Genomic DNA, 15,646 nt, shown 5'->3' on the forward strand with positions numbered 1-15,646 from the left:
AACTACTGAGCTTGTACTCTAGAGCCTGCGAGCCACAACTACTGAGCCTGCGTGCCACAACTACTGAAGCCCAAGCGCCTAGAGCCTGTGCTCTGCAACAAGTGAAGCCACCGCAATGAGAGGCCCACGAACAGCAGCGAAGAGTAGCCCCCGCTCTCCATAATTAGGGAAAAGCCTGCGCTCAGCAACAAAGACCCAATACCGCCAAAAAGAAAAAAAAAAGAAAAAAAACCCACCATTTTTTAAACCTTGGTCCTGCTGGACCTGCCAGATGGGGAAGGAATATACAATACAGGCATACCTTGTTTTATTGCACTTCATTTTATTGCTCTTCAAAGATACTATTTTTTTTTTTGTGGTACGCGGGCCTCTCACTGCTGTGGCCTCTCCTGTTGCGGAGCACAGGCTCAGGACGCGAAGGCTCAGCGGCCATGGCTCACGGGCCCAGCCGCTCTGCGGCATGTGGGATCTTCCCGGACCGGGGCACGAACCCGTGTCCCCTGCATCGGCAGGCGGACTCTCAACCACTGCGCCACCAGGGAAGCCCAAAGATACTATTTTCAAAGCAATAAAGTATTTTTAAATTAAGGTATGTAGTTTTTTTTAGACATAATGCTATTGTACACTTAATCGACCTCAGTATAGTGTAAACATAACTTTTATATGCACTGGGAAACCAAAACATTTATGTGACACAGTTTAGTGCAATATTCACTTTATTGCAGTGGTCTGGAATGGAACTTGAAATATCTCCAGGGTATGTCTGTAATTGAAGATTGTTCACAAGTATGGCCAAAGCTTGTTAGGGAAAATGGGTGGATCAGTTTTGTTGAAGAGAAGATCCTACTTCAGTGAATTGTGTTTTAAAAGGTTTACAAGGTTATAGCTATGCTGAGTGAAAGAGGCCAGACCTCCTCTCCCTTCCCCCAAAAAAGTACATATGGTATAATTCCACTACATAAAACTTTAGAATATGCAAACTAATCTATAGTGAGTGAAAGCAGATCAGTAGTTGCTAAAGGATGGAGATGGGGAGGGACAGGATGGAAGAATTATAAAGGGCAGAAGGAAAGTGTGAGGTAATGAATACATTCACTGTCTTGAGTGTGACGATTTCATGGGTGTATAAATATGTCAATACTTGTCCAATTGTACATTTAAATAGGCATAGGTTACTTAATTGACATGTCAATTATTCCTCAATAAAGCTGTTTTCAAAAATAATTTTACTTTATTTATTTTTGGCTGTATTGGGTCTTTATTGCTGCTCACAGGCTTTCTCTAGTTGCAGTGCACAGGTGCCTCATCGAGGTGATCGAGGTGGCTTCTCTCGTTGCAGAGCACAGACTCTAGGCTTGCGGGCTCAGTAGTTGTGGCGCACCTGCCTAGTTGCTCCCTGGCGTGTGGAACTTTCCCGGACCAGGGCTCAAACCCGTGTCCCCTGCATTGGCAGGAAGGTTCTTAACCTCTGCACCACCAGGGAAGTCCCAATAAAACTGTTTTTAAAACAGAGATAAGATTCGCATCAGACAGAGGAACTCTTGACGTTTTTCCGGAGTGTGAAAAGCAACAGTTAGTAAACTATCCCTAATGGTCAAACCTGGGCTGGTGTGAGAGCAAAGGAAAAGGAAAGACAGAAAAGCCACAGTCTTAGGTTCAGGTGTGTGGTGTGTCCGCGCCGGCGGGAGATATCTCTGGAGGGAAAGGCTAGTGCCCACAGTTAAAGCCAGAAGAATTTTTGCTGGCACAAACAGGGGAAGCTAGAGGAAGAACATGATTTGGGTCAAGATAATTTTCCATTTTGGACTAGGAGAGAAAAACATGGAAGGCCTCCACCCTCGCTGAGGCACAGCTACGGGGTTGCAGGCAGACGCCAGGCCCAGTTAACAGAGACGAGACCACGCCACAACTCCCGGCGGGATCCCAGGGGCCTGAAACCTTAAACCTCAACTATCGCTTCCTTAAGTTCCACTCCCCGAGCTGAGGCAGATGTTTGTGCAAGTCCCGCCTGGGTATCCCACGGAGATCTGGGGAGAACACCTCACCCAACTCGGCATACCCGAGGCGCTGGGACTGGGGGCGCTCGTGCCCGACGCGTACGCGCGGCGCGCACGCGCGGCGCGCATGGAGGCGGCCTGGAAGTGAGGGAGCGCGCGCCTCTCACGTGACCCGGGCCGCGGGCGGCTACGCACACGACGCGCCCCTCACGTGGTCTGTCTCCAGCCCCGTCGCCGGCGGAGGCGGGCGCGGGCGCGTCCCTGTGGCCAGTCACCCGGCGGAGTTGGTCGCACAATTATGAAAGACTCAGTTTCTGCTGCTAGTGCCGGAGCTGAGTTAGTTCTGAGGTTTCCCTGGGCTGTCCTTGTCCGGCGGCCTCTGCTGCCGCCTCCGGAGACGCTTCCCGATAGATGGCTACAGGCCGCGGAGGAGGAGGAGGTGGAGTTGCTGCCCTTCCGGAGTCCGCCCCGTGAGGAGAATGGTACTGGACCCACGCAGGCCCAGGCGGGGGAATGGCCCTGGGGGTTGCGGGCAGGGAAGGGGGAGGACTCGGCTGGCAAGTGTGTGCGCGGAGCCGCTCTTCCTGGGGCTGTGCACCGCCGGTTTGCCTTGAGGCTTCCGGACTTGCCGTGGCGGGACGGGAGTGCAGTTCTTTCGCGGGTGAGGAGCAGGAAGCAGGTAGCAAATCTGGCGCGACACCTCGTCGCGGGAATCCCCTGAGCGGAGTCCGGGCTCAAGCGAGGGCTCTTCGGGGCGGCAGAGGCGGGAGCCGCGGAGGACCTGGCAGAGCTGAGCGGCCGCAGCGCGCCAGAGGCAGCGCTCAGCCTGCAAGCTCCGCATCTCCCGGGAGCGCGTTCCTCCTGGCGCTTGTTGCTGGCAGATAAGGCAGCCAAATGCTCTGCTCAAGTTCTGCATGGAAGCAGAGGGAGGGCTGAGAGGGAGCAAAAACGGGATAGAGGATACGGCTTTGGAGCTGTGCCTTGTTTGCTGCGCAGCGTGTACTCCACAGGTCCATTTTCCTCTGGAGCCCAAGAGGAGGGATTAGACGATATTGACGCTAAATCTGGTTTGGAATTTTCTTTAGCAAGAATTAAGGGTTTTATTGGGGCGCTGCTGTAGGTACCGAGGCGATGTGTTGTCTGGATTTATGTCGAACCGCCTCATCCGTTGCCCCAGAGAAGGGTTGGTCGTGTTTTAAACCAAAGTTGCGAGAGGGATGCGGCGCATTTCACCTTCTGATAGAGGTTTTTGTTAAGGCCAGGAATAAAATTAGAAGATTGCTCACAGAGAAAGTCATTTAGATCAGAGACTTGACGAGCGGGTAGGTATTCCTGGTCAGTAGTTGAACTAGATAGGCTTCATGCAAACAATTCTCTCTCTGCTGGAGTCTGGCAGGTTTACTTTTCTCTAGAAACTAATTCAAGTACCATACAAATTGAAACCACGAAAGTAGTTACGCTTTGAATAAATAGTACACCTTTCCATTATTTTCCACATTTTCCGGTAAAGTCAATAAAAACGTCATTTTACCTTTTTTCGTAATTTTTAAAAGAGGGATTTGTTAAGTTCCTCTACCGACGCTAAATTTTAACATTTATTACTTAAGTGGATTTTAAGGGAATCTATTTTGGGGGGGGAAGTTGAATCAAAGTGCCTTTCATTAAAAAAAATAAACCATTAATACTGTTCAGTGATGTGTCTAGTTTTCCTTTTTTTATATGGTAAATAGCATATATTTGAACATGCCACTTAAGTATTTAGAAAAAAATTTAGATACATTAGAAAATGGAAATGAAGACGATTCATCATCTTAAAAGCCATTGCTTCCTACTGTTTGGTTAAAGCAACCAGATGACTTTGTTTCTAGTGACATTCTAGTGAAAGTCAATTTCTTAGTCTTACCTCAGGTGCTGTTCTTAAGTTCAGCCTCTTAATGTCGCTATCTACACACTTTGAAATCTAGCCTTCAAAAATTGACGTGGTCAGAGTTTCTCTTGTGTTTGTTGTCTTTCCATTTTTGTAGCAGATGCACCCCCCGCCTCCGAAACAACGTTTGTATGCAGCATTGTTGTTTCTACAGGGAGAATTTTTCATTTTAAAATTTGAAATTAAGAATCTGATTTTATTTTTTACGTTGCTTGGGTCCTGACTGCTATTGAGTTTTGTGATTTTTCCCTACAATTTCCAATTAAATTACAGTGAAACCTTAGGATAACCTAATACTGAGGTTCTCCAATAATGATAATTCGTTGAGCCTCCTCAACTTTAAGGTAAACACTGTGACCTGAAAGTTTCCCTAGGCATGTTGTAGCTACACTGTATAATTCTTATTGTAAACTCTTGTTTAAGGCCTTTGCTTTAAAACTAATCAGCCAACAGACCAAAAAACAACACAAAACAAATAAAATACCAAGAAACACAAGGGAAACTGCAGTGGAATAAATTTTGTTACAAAATTACAAACCATGGCTATTAGAAATATTTGTTTCATTCATTTGGTAAACAGTGTTTAATATATTCCAAGCACTGGAGTGGCAAAGATGTGTTAGACAAGTTTCCCACTTTCAAACCGCTTACATTCCAGTTATTTATAAAAGAACTACCTGTCTGTTGTCAATGGGAGATGCATACATCACAAAACAAACATTTAGTGTCTAGCAGGCTCTGTGATACTCTTGTCTTGAAGGGCAGTATAGATATGCAAAAAGCAAAAAGGTAGTTTGATATTACTGCATAGATTACTGTGAATGTATAGGGTAGTCAGGGAGAGAGAAAGGAAAGTCTGGTTAGGCTTGCAAAGGAGCTGATAGGAGAAGTGAGTGTCGTAGAGGCAATAGGAATTAATTAACCTGGAGATAGAAGGTAAGTAGAATTTGGTATTGGTGGTTTTAGTCTAAGGGAACTGAGCTTTAGAAGAGAAGAGCATCCAGGGAAATCCCTGGTCCAGTGTTTAGGACTCGGCGCTTTCACTGCTGAGGGCCTGAGTTCGACCCCTGGTCAGGGAGCTAAGATCCTGAAAGCTGTGCAGTGCGGCCAAAAAAAAAAAAGAGCATCCATAGTTTATCTTAAGATCTGTTGTACGAGTACTGTATGTAGTTTAGAAAGAGTGGAGTATGGGATGATATATGGGGTACTAGTCTGGGAGTGTTATAAAGATAGGCAGGGACCAGATTTCTGAGGGCAATGTATGTTATGCAAAGAAGTTTGGATTTTATTCTGGAGATGAGGGGTCCACTGAAGGAATCAGTATGGAGGGTGACTTGCTGTGTGTTTAAGCTGAAAAGAGAGTCCATAAGGAGGCTGTAGCAAGACTGACCAAAATATTTAGGGCTTGACGTAAAGAAGTAGTAGAAGAAAAGAAGGAACTGATTGAGATGTTTAGGCGTTAGAATATTTAGAACTTGGTTCCTTTCGAGGAGGGGTGTGTGTGTGTGTGTGTGTTAGCAAATGTCAGTAAGAAGAACCAGACATAAAATGAAAACATGTAATAGTTGAAGTCATTACTTAATATGTGCAAATATAATACTTAAAGGCAGTACTTAAAATTGTATTTTTGACTTCGATTTTTTTTTTTTACAAATTTATTTATAGCTGCATTGGGTCTTCATGGCTGCGTGGGCTTTCTATAGTTGCAGTGAGCGGGGGGTGGGGGGGCTACTCTTCGTTGCAGTGCACGGGCTTCTCACTGCGGTGGCCTCTCATTGCAGAGCATGGGCTCTAGGCATGCGGGCTTCAGCAGTTGTGGCTCGCGGGCTCTAGAGTGCAGGCTCAGTAGTTGTTGCGCATGGGCCTAGCTGCTCCGTGGCATGTGGGATCCTCCCGGACCAGGGCTTGAACTCTTGTTCCCTGCATTGGCAGGCGGATTCCCAACCACTCTGCCACCAGGGAAGTCCCTGGTTTTGATTTTTAAATGAAGGTCTATTGAAGCAAACACTTCTAAAATTTAAGTTTGAGAGTTTTGCCAACCATAGATATTTTTGATACAGTACTCTGATAATCTCTTTAACATTCTAATGTGGGAGATTTCAAACTTACAAAGGTATAATAGTAAAATGAATCACCATATACCCATGACCCTTTTCAACAGTTTGAAACATGTGAATATTGTTTCTGCTATTATCCCTCTCATTCCTCCTCAACTGGATAATTTAAAAGCAAATCCCAGACATGTTCCATCTACAGGTACTTCATTATGTTTATCTCTAAAACTTTAACATATCCACAGTACTATTAGCACACCTAAAATTAATAATTCTTTGATATCATTAAATATTCAGTATATTTCCTTAATTTTCTCATGTTTTTTTTCCCAGTTGGTTTGTTTGAATCAGGATCCGAAAAAGTCCACACAGCATTTGGTTGATAAATCTCAGTCTCTTGTATCCCCTCCCCCCGCTTTTTTGGTCTTGTCATTTAACATTTATTTAATGAAAAAAAAAAATCCAGATCATTTGCCCTGTAGAATTTCCCAGTTTGGATTTTGTTGAATGTATCCGTATAGCATCCTGTAACATGTTCCTTTCTCCTCTGTATTTCCTGTGAACGAGTGGTTAATCTAAAGACTCTATGAGATTCTAGTTGGGTGTTTTGGCAAGACTGCTTCACAGGTAGTGCTGTGTACTTTTTATTGCGTTACATTAAGAGGCACATGCTGTCTGGTTTTTCTTTTTTTGATGTTAAGATTGACCAGTGGGTTGGTGTTGTCAGCTGCCTGATCTTTGAGTTGTGAAGTTCCCCATCATACATTCACATAATAGTAGCAATTGATGATTATTGCCATTGCTCAGTTATTTCACTCTGGGTTTCTGTTTCTCCTTTCTTTTTGGGGGAACCTTTCAGCATATGATTAAATTTTACAGTGTTTTTTTTTGTTGTTGTTTTGTTTTGTTTTTTTTTTAAGAGACTGCTCTTTAAATGCCTGTTTTAAGTTTGTTGCCTGGAGGCAAAGTTCAGAGTGGTTGAGATTAGTTTAGAACATGAGGAACATTTGGGTATCTATGGGAATTTGAACTGAGTCATTTATATGAATTGGTATAAAAACACTTAGATGTGTGTCACTCTTAGAAGGGGCTTTGTAATTATTAGATTAGTTTGAATATAAGTGAAATGTGTGACTTGGAGAATTGGACCTCTTCTAGTTTATCTTTATAAAAATGTTGGTTTAATTTGAATTAAGTTACTACTTTTAGATATTTTGTTGACCCTTTGGTTCGGTTCACCTAGGATTTAGAAAATTACTCTGGATCTTTTGGGGGAATATGTGTTTAGTTTCCTGACTATCTAAAGGTTTTAGAACCCTGTTGAAGAAATTTTGGTGTATGGCGGTAAGCAGTTCGTTGAAATTGATAGACTTGCCTGTTCACCTAAGCATCTCTGCCAAGTCACACTCTTTTATGAGCGTCACTGTTACTCTGTGAAAGGCAGATGGTAATCTTTGTTCTACTTCACCTCAGGAGCAGTACTAGGATTAAAGTCTGTGAAACACTATTTGTCCCTCCTTGCGTCATGAAAACATGTTAATAACTTAACACCTCAACTATCCCAGCTGCCAGACTTCTGAAAACTTCATCCTTTGGAAACCCAACTCCTCATAGAAAGAAAAAAAGCTTTTGAGCCAAGCCATTATCAGAAATATAGCACCCTTAAGCCCAGAGTTCACTGGTTGAAAAATATGTGCAAAGTGAAATTTAATAGGCTTAGTTACCTACTTTTCTCTGACAGTTTGGTAGTACATTAGGAATGATAGAAGGAAAGTTATCTGGGAAGCAGACTATTACTATAAGGAGGAGACTGGAGAAACATTAACTAGAATAGAAAGATGGGACTGTAAATTACCCTTCAGTATGTGAACTAGCAGTCTTCCTTGTTTTTAAGTATAATTTACCATACCCAGTACCTGGAAGGTGCTCTACCCAGAAGGTACTCCTGACGAAACAAAGTGTGTTATAGGCTTTAGACAAATTTTCACAATATTAGCTAACATGTATTAGCATTTTGTGGCCATCGTTCTAAATGCTTTACATATATCAATTACATATATCACTCTCAAGACTGCATTATGAAGTAGACACTTTTTCCGGCCTCCATTATTTGTATAAAGAACAGAGAAGCAGAATCACTCACCAGAGGTCATAAGGCTTATAAGTGGAAGAGTAGGTGTTGACTTGCCAAATTATAGAAACCTGGAGAAGGATCTTTATTAGCGAGATGTCAGATGACAGGTGTTACTGTTAAGTAAAAAAATTAAGGTCATTTAAAAAGATGTGTCATTTATGGCTGAGTAGTATATACAATGGAATATTACTAAGCCATAAAAAGAAACGAAATTGAGCTATTTGTAATGAGGTGGATAGACCTAGAGTCTGTCATACAGAGTGAAGTAAGTCAGAAAGAAAAAGACAAATACCGTATGCTAACACATATATATGGAATTTAAGAAAAAAAATGTCATGAAGAACCTAGGGGTAAAACAGGAATAAAGACACAGACCTACTGGAGAACGGACTTGAGGATATGGGGAGGGGGAAGGGTGAGCTGTGACAGGGTGAGAGAGAGTCATGGACATATATACACTACCAAACGTAGGGTAGATAGCTAGTGGGAAGCAGCCGCATGGCACAGGGATATCGGCTCGGTGCTTTGTGACCGCCTGGAGGGGTGGGATAGGGAGGGTGGGAGGGAGGGAGATGCAAGAGGGAAGAGATATGGGAACATATGTATATGTATAACTGATTCACTTTGTTATGAAGCAGAAACTAACACACCGTTGTAAAGCAATTATACCCCAATAAAGATGTTAAAAAAAATACGAAGTAAGCTACTGAATTCTTTAAAGACTCTTCAATAAAGGCAAGGTGCATCCTTTAAAAAAAAAAAAAGATGTGTCACCTTTAAAAAAATTTTGTCGTACCATATTTTCTTTAAATGCTGTAAAGCTTAGTAGAATTTCCTTTAGTACCAAATTTCTATGTAATAACTTTAGGGTAGGTTATTTATAACTCAGTTGTTTACATGGTATTTTGACGAAGTGCAGAGATTTACTATTCTGAGGGAATCCTTAATAGATTGGAAAAGTCATTAACTAAACTAAATAGATTTTGTTATAGGTAGAACTCATTAATAAAAACCATAGATGCCTATAATGAGTGTATCAACAAAGTATCATCACACTACTCAGGGACAGAGAATAGGTTGTTATGGTTTACTCCAATATGAAGGCTCAAGATTTGTAATAGAGAATGTCCAATACTTCTTTAGATTTCTCTTTTTCAGATTAATTTTTGTGGTATCATCTGAAAACATATCAATCAATGGTCATTGAATTAGGTATATGTGATAGATCCATTTAATTCAACAGATGCTGTTGCTTTTGAAAAAATATTTTATTAGGTAATAAGGAGCCAGGAAAAAAGGTGCAGAATTTAAATTGTATACTATTTGACTGGAAGTACATAATATTTTAAAATAAATGTATATAATTTGAGTTCTTTGCTGGTTTTTTTTGTTATGGAATTCAGGTGTGTAGATCATAATATAGCAGACAATGCTTATCACCCAGCTTAAGAAATAAAATATTACAGACAAAATTTGATGTACCCCATCAAAATCCCATTCCACTTTCTACTTTTTCAGACATAACTTTTATCCTAAATTCAGCCTTTATTGTTCCTTTGGATGCTTTTGTAATGTTGTTACCAAGAGTATGTATACTATATAGTGGTCTTTTGGTATTTCTATGTTTGATATATATAGAATTATGTACATCTTTTTATGGATCTTTTTTTCGTTTTCTTTTTTTATTGAAATATAATTGATATACAATATTAGTTTCAGGTGTACAACATAGTGATTCAATATTTTTATAGATTATACTCCATTTACAGTTATTATAAGGCGGGATATGGGGATATATGTACATTTATGTCTGATTCACTTTGTTGTACAACAGAAACTAACACAACATTGTAAAGTAATTATACTTCAATAAAGATATTAAAAAAATAAAGTTATTATTAAATACAGGATATATTTCCTGTGCTGAACAGTATATCATAGCTTTTTTTTTTTGGCCTCTCACTGTTGTGGCCTCTCCCATTGCGGAGCACAGGCTCCGGACACGCAGGCTCAGTGGCCATGGCTCATGGGCCCAGCCGCTCCGCAGCATGCGGAATCTTCCTGGACCGAGGCACGAACCCGTGTCCGCTGCATCGGCAGGCGGACTTTCAACCACTGCGCTACCAGGGAAGACCTCTTTATTTTCTTTTTAATGAACATTCGGTTTTGGAGATTAATTCATGTTGATACATGTAAGGTTTAGTTTATCCCTTTCAGCTGCTATATATTATTCCACGATAGGAATATGCTGTATGTTGTCCATTTTACTGTTATTGGGCATTTAGGTTGTTTCCAGTTTTTTTACAAATAATGATGTAACATTCTTATATGTATCGTCTTATGTACACATGTGAGAATTTTTCTAGGAAGTATATATCTAGACGTAGAATTGCTGGGTCATAGGGTAGGTGCATCTTCATCTTTGTAGATATTGCCAAAGTGTTGACCAAAGTAGTTGTGCAGTGTCCACTCCCTCTAGAAATATATGAGAATTCTTTTTTTTTCCCCCAACGCCTTTGCCAGCACTTTTGATGCGGTTCTTTTATTTTGCCAGATTCTTGAATGTGTAGTAGTTCCTCATTGTTTTAATTTGCATGTCCCTGTCCACCGATAATGTTGTGTATCATTTCAGGTTACAAGTTTTTGGCTATGGTTACCTCCTCTTTGATGAATTGCTTTGCTCAGTTTTCTAATGGATTATCTTTTTCTTTTTTATTATTTACTTCTAGAAGTTCTTTATGTATTCTGGATACTAATTTTTGTTTTGTTTTTTTGTTTGTTTTTATGAGCTACAAATACCTTCTTCAGTCTCTAGCTTTTAAAATTTTTACTTTGTTAATGGTGGGCTATTTACTTATTTTTAGGTTGTTGGTGTACATTGGTTTTTAATTTTAGTGTAATAATTTATCAGTATTTTCTTTATAGCATGTGCTTTTTCTTATCTTGAGGTTATAAAGTTATTTATTTTTTGGTAGAAGTTTTAAAGTTATGACTTTATTAACCCATCTAGTATTCATTTTGAATTCTAGTGTGATAGTTCATATACATATAGTATATTGGTATTATCTCCTGATTTGTATTGCTGTGTCTGTCACACACCAAGTTTCCTTAAGTGCAAGTTTCTAAGTGATTTACTCAGTTGTTCTGTTTGTCTTTTGTGTCAATATAGTTATTTGGATTTTTTAGCAATCTTAGGAGTCTGGTAAAATTTCTTGAGTTAGTGTAAGAAATTTAATTTTTTTTTTGCCAACATACTTATCTTTTTTTCTCCTAAAATGATGAATTTTGATCCCTTTTCATTTTAATAATAATTCTTTATGGTAAAAATGAATTATTCTGGGTAAGACTTTATCTGGAATACCTGAGGAAAAAATTACTGCTGTTTGAGCTAAATGGAGGTTGGTCACTTTTTAGACTCAATGTCTAGTCTTCAGTTATTTAATGTCTTGGACTCGATGGTATGGCATGATGGCTACTCATACTTATCTTTATCAAACATTTTCTATCCCTTAAATTGAGGGCAGTATTGGGCTGGTAAGCAGTCAGGGTAGCAACCTCCACGAGGTCAGCAGGACAGCAAAACCAACAGAAAATAAGATGGGTTGTAGTAGTTGGACTCTTTACAAACATAGTCATGGTCTGAATCTGATTCTGTTTATTTATTTATTTTTATTATTATTTTTTTTTTGCGGTACACGGGCCTCTCACTGTTGTGGCCTCCCCGTTGCGGAGCACAGGCTCCGGACGTGCAGGCTCAGCGGCCATGGCTCACGGGCCCAGCCGCTCCGCGGCATGTGGGATCTTCCCGGACCACGGCATGAACCCGTGTCCCCTGCGTCGGCAGGCAGACTCTCAACCACTGCGCCACCAGGGAAGCCCTGTTTATTTTTTAATATATAAAACTTCCCCAACTGTTTATCATTCCACAGAAGCTTTTCAACAGTGTCTTTAAAACCTGTTCAGAGGGTTCACATTTGAATTATCAGTAATATGTAATTATTAATTAGTTAAGTGGTTGGCAGCCAATTAAGCACAAGAGCAGAACTCTAGCATAAGGGCCTGTGGGAGTGCCGGGAGATCAAATAAATTGGACTCTGACAGAGGAAGTCAAAGAGTGCCAGCTGTTTTCAACATTTTGCTTCAGGCTAGCCTTAATTTTTCTTTGTCATTGTGCTGTTGCTGGCAGGCATGTTGACCTATGTACAAAATTATCATGTAACTCAAAATTTCTAGATCTGTAGTGTCATTTAACTTTTTTAAGCTATTGCATTTTATCAGTAGGCAAACTTCCTCTTAATTTGATTGCCTTTTCTCTTGAGTATGGGTCACATTTTCCTGTTTCTTCTTATATCTAGTAATTTTGGATTGTTATCATAGGTGTTGTGAATGTTACCTTGGAGAGACTCTGGGCTCTGTTATAGTCCTCTGAAGACTACTGATTTTGTTTTTTAAAGTAGTTGTTATGGACTGAATGTTTGTGTCTTCCCAGAATTCAGTGTTGATGGTATTTAAAGATGGGGCTTTGTGGAGGTAATTAGAGTTAGATGAGGTGATGAAGGTAGGGTCCTTATACGAAGAGACACCAGAGAGCTTGCTCCCTCTCCCCGACACAGTGAAAAGACAGCTGTCTGCAACCCAAGGAGGGGGCTCTCACCAGACACAGACCTTACTAGCACCTTAATCTTGGATTCCAGTCTCTAGAAGTGAGAAAATGAATTTTGGTTGTTGAAACCACAGTTAAGTCTTCCAGTATTTGTTACAGCAGTCAAAGCAGACTAGGATAGTAGTTGATTAACTTGACTGTACTCAAATTCCAAACTGTGTCTCCTTCAGTGGGCAGCAAAAATATCTGTTCAGTTATTTTATTCTTAACTGACATGCTTGAAATCTGCCCCATGTGTACGTACTTCATGGGTCAGCTAGATTTGAACAGAGTTATTGTGCAGCATTTAAGCTTCCCTTTCTGTGACTCTGTCCTTTGCAGAGTCACTTTTCCCATCACTTTCCAGCTGCTGTTGTCACCTTGAAGTTACTGTTCTGGTTCTTCAAGCGAGTAAGACTGTGGGATTTCTATTGGAGTTTTAGCTACTTAGTAGATGTGGAGTGGGGCCTGTCTTAGGCAAAAAATGGGAAACTCGCTCAGTGCTGTCCCTTTATCCTAAGTACAGACTTCATCTGATTTCTGCTTGCTTTTGGTTGCCTCTCCAGTGCCGTTAAGTAGTTTTTTTTTTGTTGTTGTTAATTTTTATTTTGTCCAGAGTTTATGGTTATCTGTGGGAGGGTTAATCCAGTAGAAGCTTCATAGCTGGAAGCTCCTTTCTAATATTAATATATAGAACCATAGAGTGTATTTAGTTGTAAAAATAGATTGATTTTCACATGTTACCTTGAAAGTAGAATTTTTAAAGCAATCTTTTTTTCCCCCAATTTTTGTTCTCAGCATATAGGCAAGAAGGATGTGCTATTACTGACTTGTTTGAAGAGTAGTATGTGGTTAGAAGGTTTATTTATAGCATATGTGCCCCTTATTGCTAGGAGACAGATAGGAAGAATTTATAACTGAATTTTGAAGAGTTGTTGAAATATGACTGTGTGTGTGGCATTTTGCTAAAACATGGACCATAGTCTTCAGAGCAACATTGTGAATTAGATACTGTTATTTTTCTATATTATAGGTGAGGGTACAAGTTCAGAAACTTGCTTAAGGTTGCATCGACAGTATAAACAACAAAGCTAGAATTCTAACAGGTTAATCTGACTCCAGAATCTGTGCTCTTTAACCACTGAAGATCACTAAGTGATCCCGAAGTTTCCCTCTTTTGCTAATGTTCTGTGGATATAGTTAGTTTTTACTTTACCTAGTAAAAGTTCCTAAGTTTAGGAATTTTCAGATTTGTGTTTGCAGTGTGCCACCTTTTGGTAAAATTCAGTAATACAGTCTAGCAAAAGAAGTATAAAATCAGGAATATAAATATACATATATTTGTAATCCAGGGTACATTTGATTGGATACCTGATGGCAGAGCAGAAACTCAGAATTTCAAAAATTGCAGAAACCAGTCATTGGGAAGGATTTGCAGTTATCAGCTGGGATATGTGACTATCAGCTATAGGAAACCTGCAGGAAAAATAACTTTTGTTAATCTACATCTAAAACTCTTTAGCCCCACCTCTTTTTTCACCTCATTAGAAAGCAACTCTTTTTTTTTCTTTAAAAATATTTTTATTTATTTTTATTTATTTTTTTGACCACAACAAAAGCAACAATGACTGCAATTTACCAAACACGAAACACACTCATACTATGTCATAATATTGACATTCAGTCCAGTAATCCTCTACTGTAACAGCTCCTTTACTTTGCAGTGAAAATTGATTTGTATGTTTTTTGCCTCTGAGTCCTTGCGGGATTTTTTTTTTTTATTCAAACAGAAAGTCACAAAAATTATAATCATCCTAATCAGTTCACTCAGTCCCATGTAATTAATTTTTTTTATCTTGATCTTTTGTTACCACTTTTATGAATTCATCAGTTTTCCATTAGAGTTCTGAAAATGCTTATTCATTCAGTTCAGCAGAATAGTCAGTTACCAGAAACCTGTACTTGTCAGAGTCTTTTCCATGAATTCCTTGAGGATGAAACCCTTTTATAGGAACATATTTGGAAAAGCATCAGAGTACATCCAGAACTGTCTGTAAATGAAAAAAGACTTAAAAATGACCACGGTTAAAGATTTGATGAAAGTTCATAATAATGCAATTGACAAGGAAATTTAGTTATTTCTGAGATATATATTTTAAAGTAATAACTAGAATTATGACTTATAACATTATATCAGAACATATAATATTTTTAGAAATTTCATGTAATGTCTGAAACATTTATATTAACATATTTCCATACAAATTAACCCAAAGAGAGTTTAGTATTAGTTTTTTTTTTATACTGCAGGTTCTTATTAGTCATCAGTTTTATACACATCAGTGTATACATGTCAATCCCAATCGCCCAATTCAGCATACCACCATCCCCCACCCCACCGCGGTTTTCCCCTCTTGGTGTCCATACGTTTGTTCTCTACATCTGTCTGTCAACTTCTGCCCTGCAAACCGGTTCATCTGTACCATTGTTCTAGGTTCCACATACGTGTGTTAATATACGATATTTGTTTTTCTCTTTCTGATTTACTTCACTCTGTACGACAGTCTCTAGATCCATCCACGTCTCAACAAATGACTCAATTTCGTTCCTTTTTAGGGCTGAGTAATATTCCATTGTATATATGTACCACAACTTCTTTATCCATTTGTCTGTCAATGGGCATTTAGGTTGCTTCCATGACCTGGCTATTGTAAATAGTGCTGCAGTGAACATCGGGGTGCATGTGTCTTTTTGAATTATGGTTTTCTTTGGGTATATGCCCAGTAGTGGGATTGCTGGATCATATGGCAATTCTATTTTTAGTTTTTTAAGGAACCTCCATACTGTTCTCCATAGTGGCTGTATCAATTTACATTACCACCAACAGTGCAA

At 39.7% G+C, this 15,646-nt stretch overlaps 1 protein-coding gene across 1 annotated transcript in view; it reads left to right on the forward strand.

Moving 5' to 3' along the window:
- Nucleotides 1-2,215: 2,215 nt before the first annotated feature.
- The window catches only part of TRPM7 (transient receptor potential cation channel subfamily M member 7), a 120,821-nt gene continuing 107,390 nt past the window's right edge, over nt 2,216-15,646 (forward strand). Inside the window, exon 1 of the mRNA XM_029236519.1 lies at nt 2,216-2,479. Coding sequence (XP_029092352.1) covers nt 2,477-2,479 — 3 coding nt within the window. The 5' untranslated portion in view covers nt 2,216-2,476. The remainder of the gene's footprint in view (nt 2,480-15,646) is intronic.

This window comes from Monodon monoceros, unplaced genomic scaffold (assembly GCF_005190385.1).
Source record: "Monodon monoceros isolate NGI ecotype Baffin Bay Population unplaced genomic scaffold, NGI_Narwhal_1 Super_Scaffold_21, whole genome shotgun sequence".
In the NCBI taxonomy this organism is placed as follows: domain Eukaryota; kingdom Metazoa; phylum Chordata; class Mammalia; order Artiodactyla; family Monodontidae; genus Monodon; species Monodon monoceros.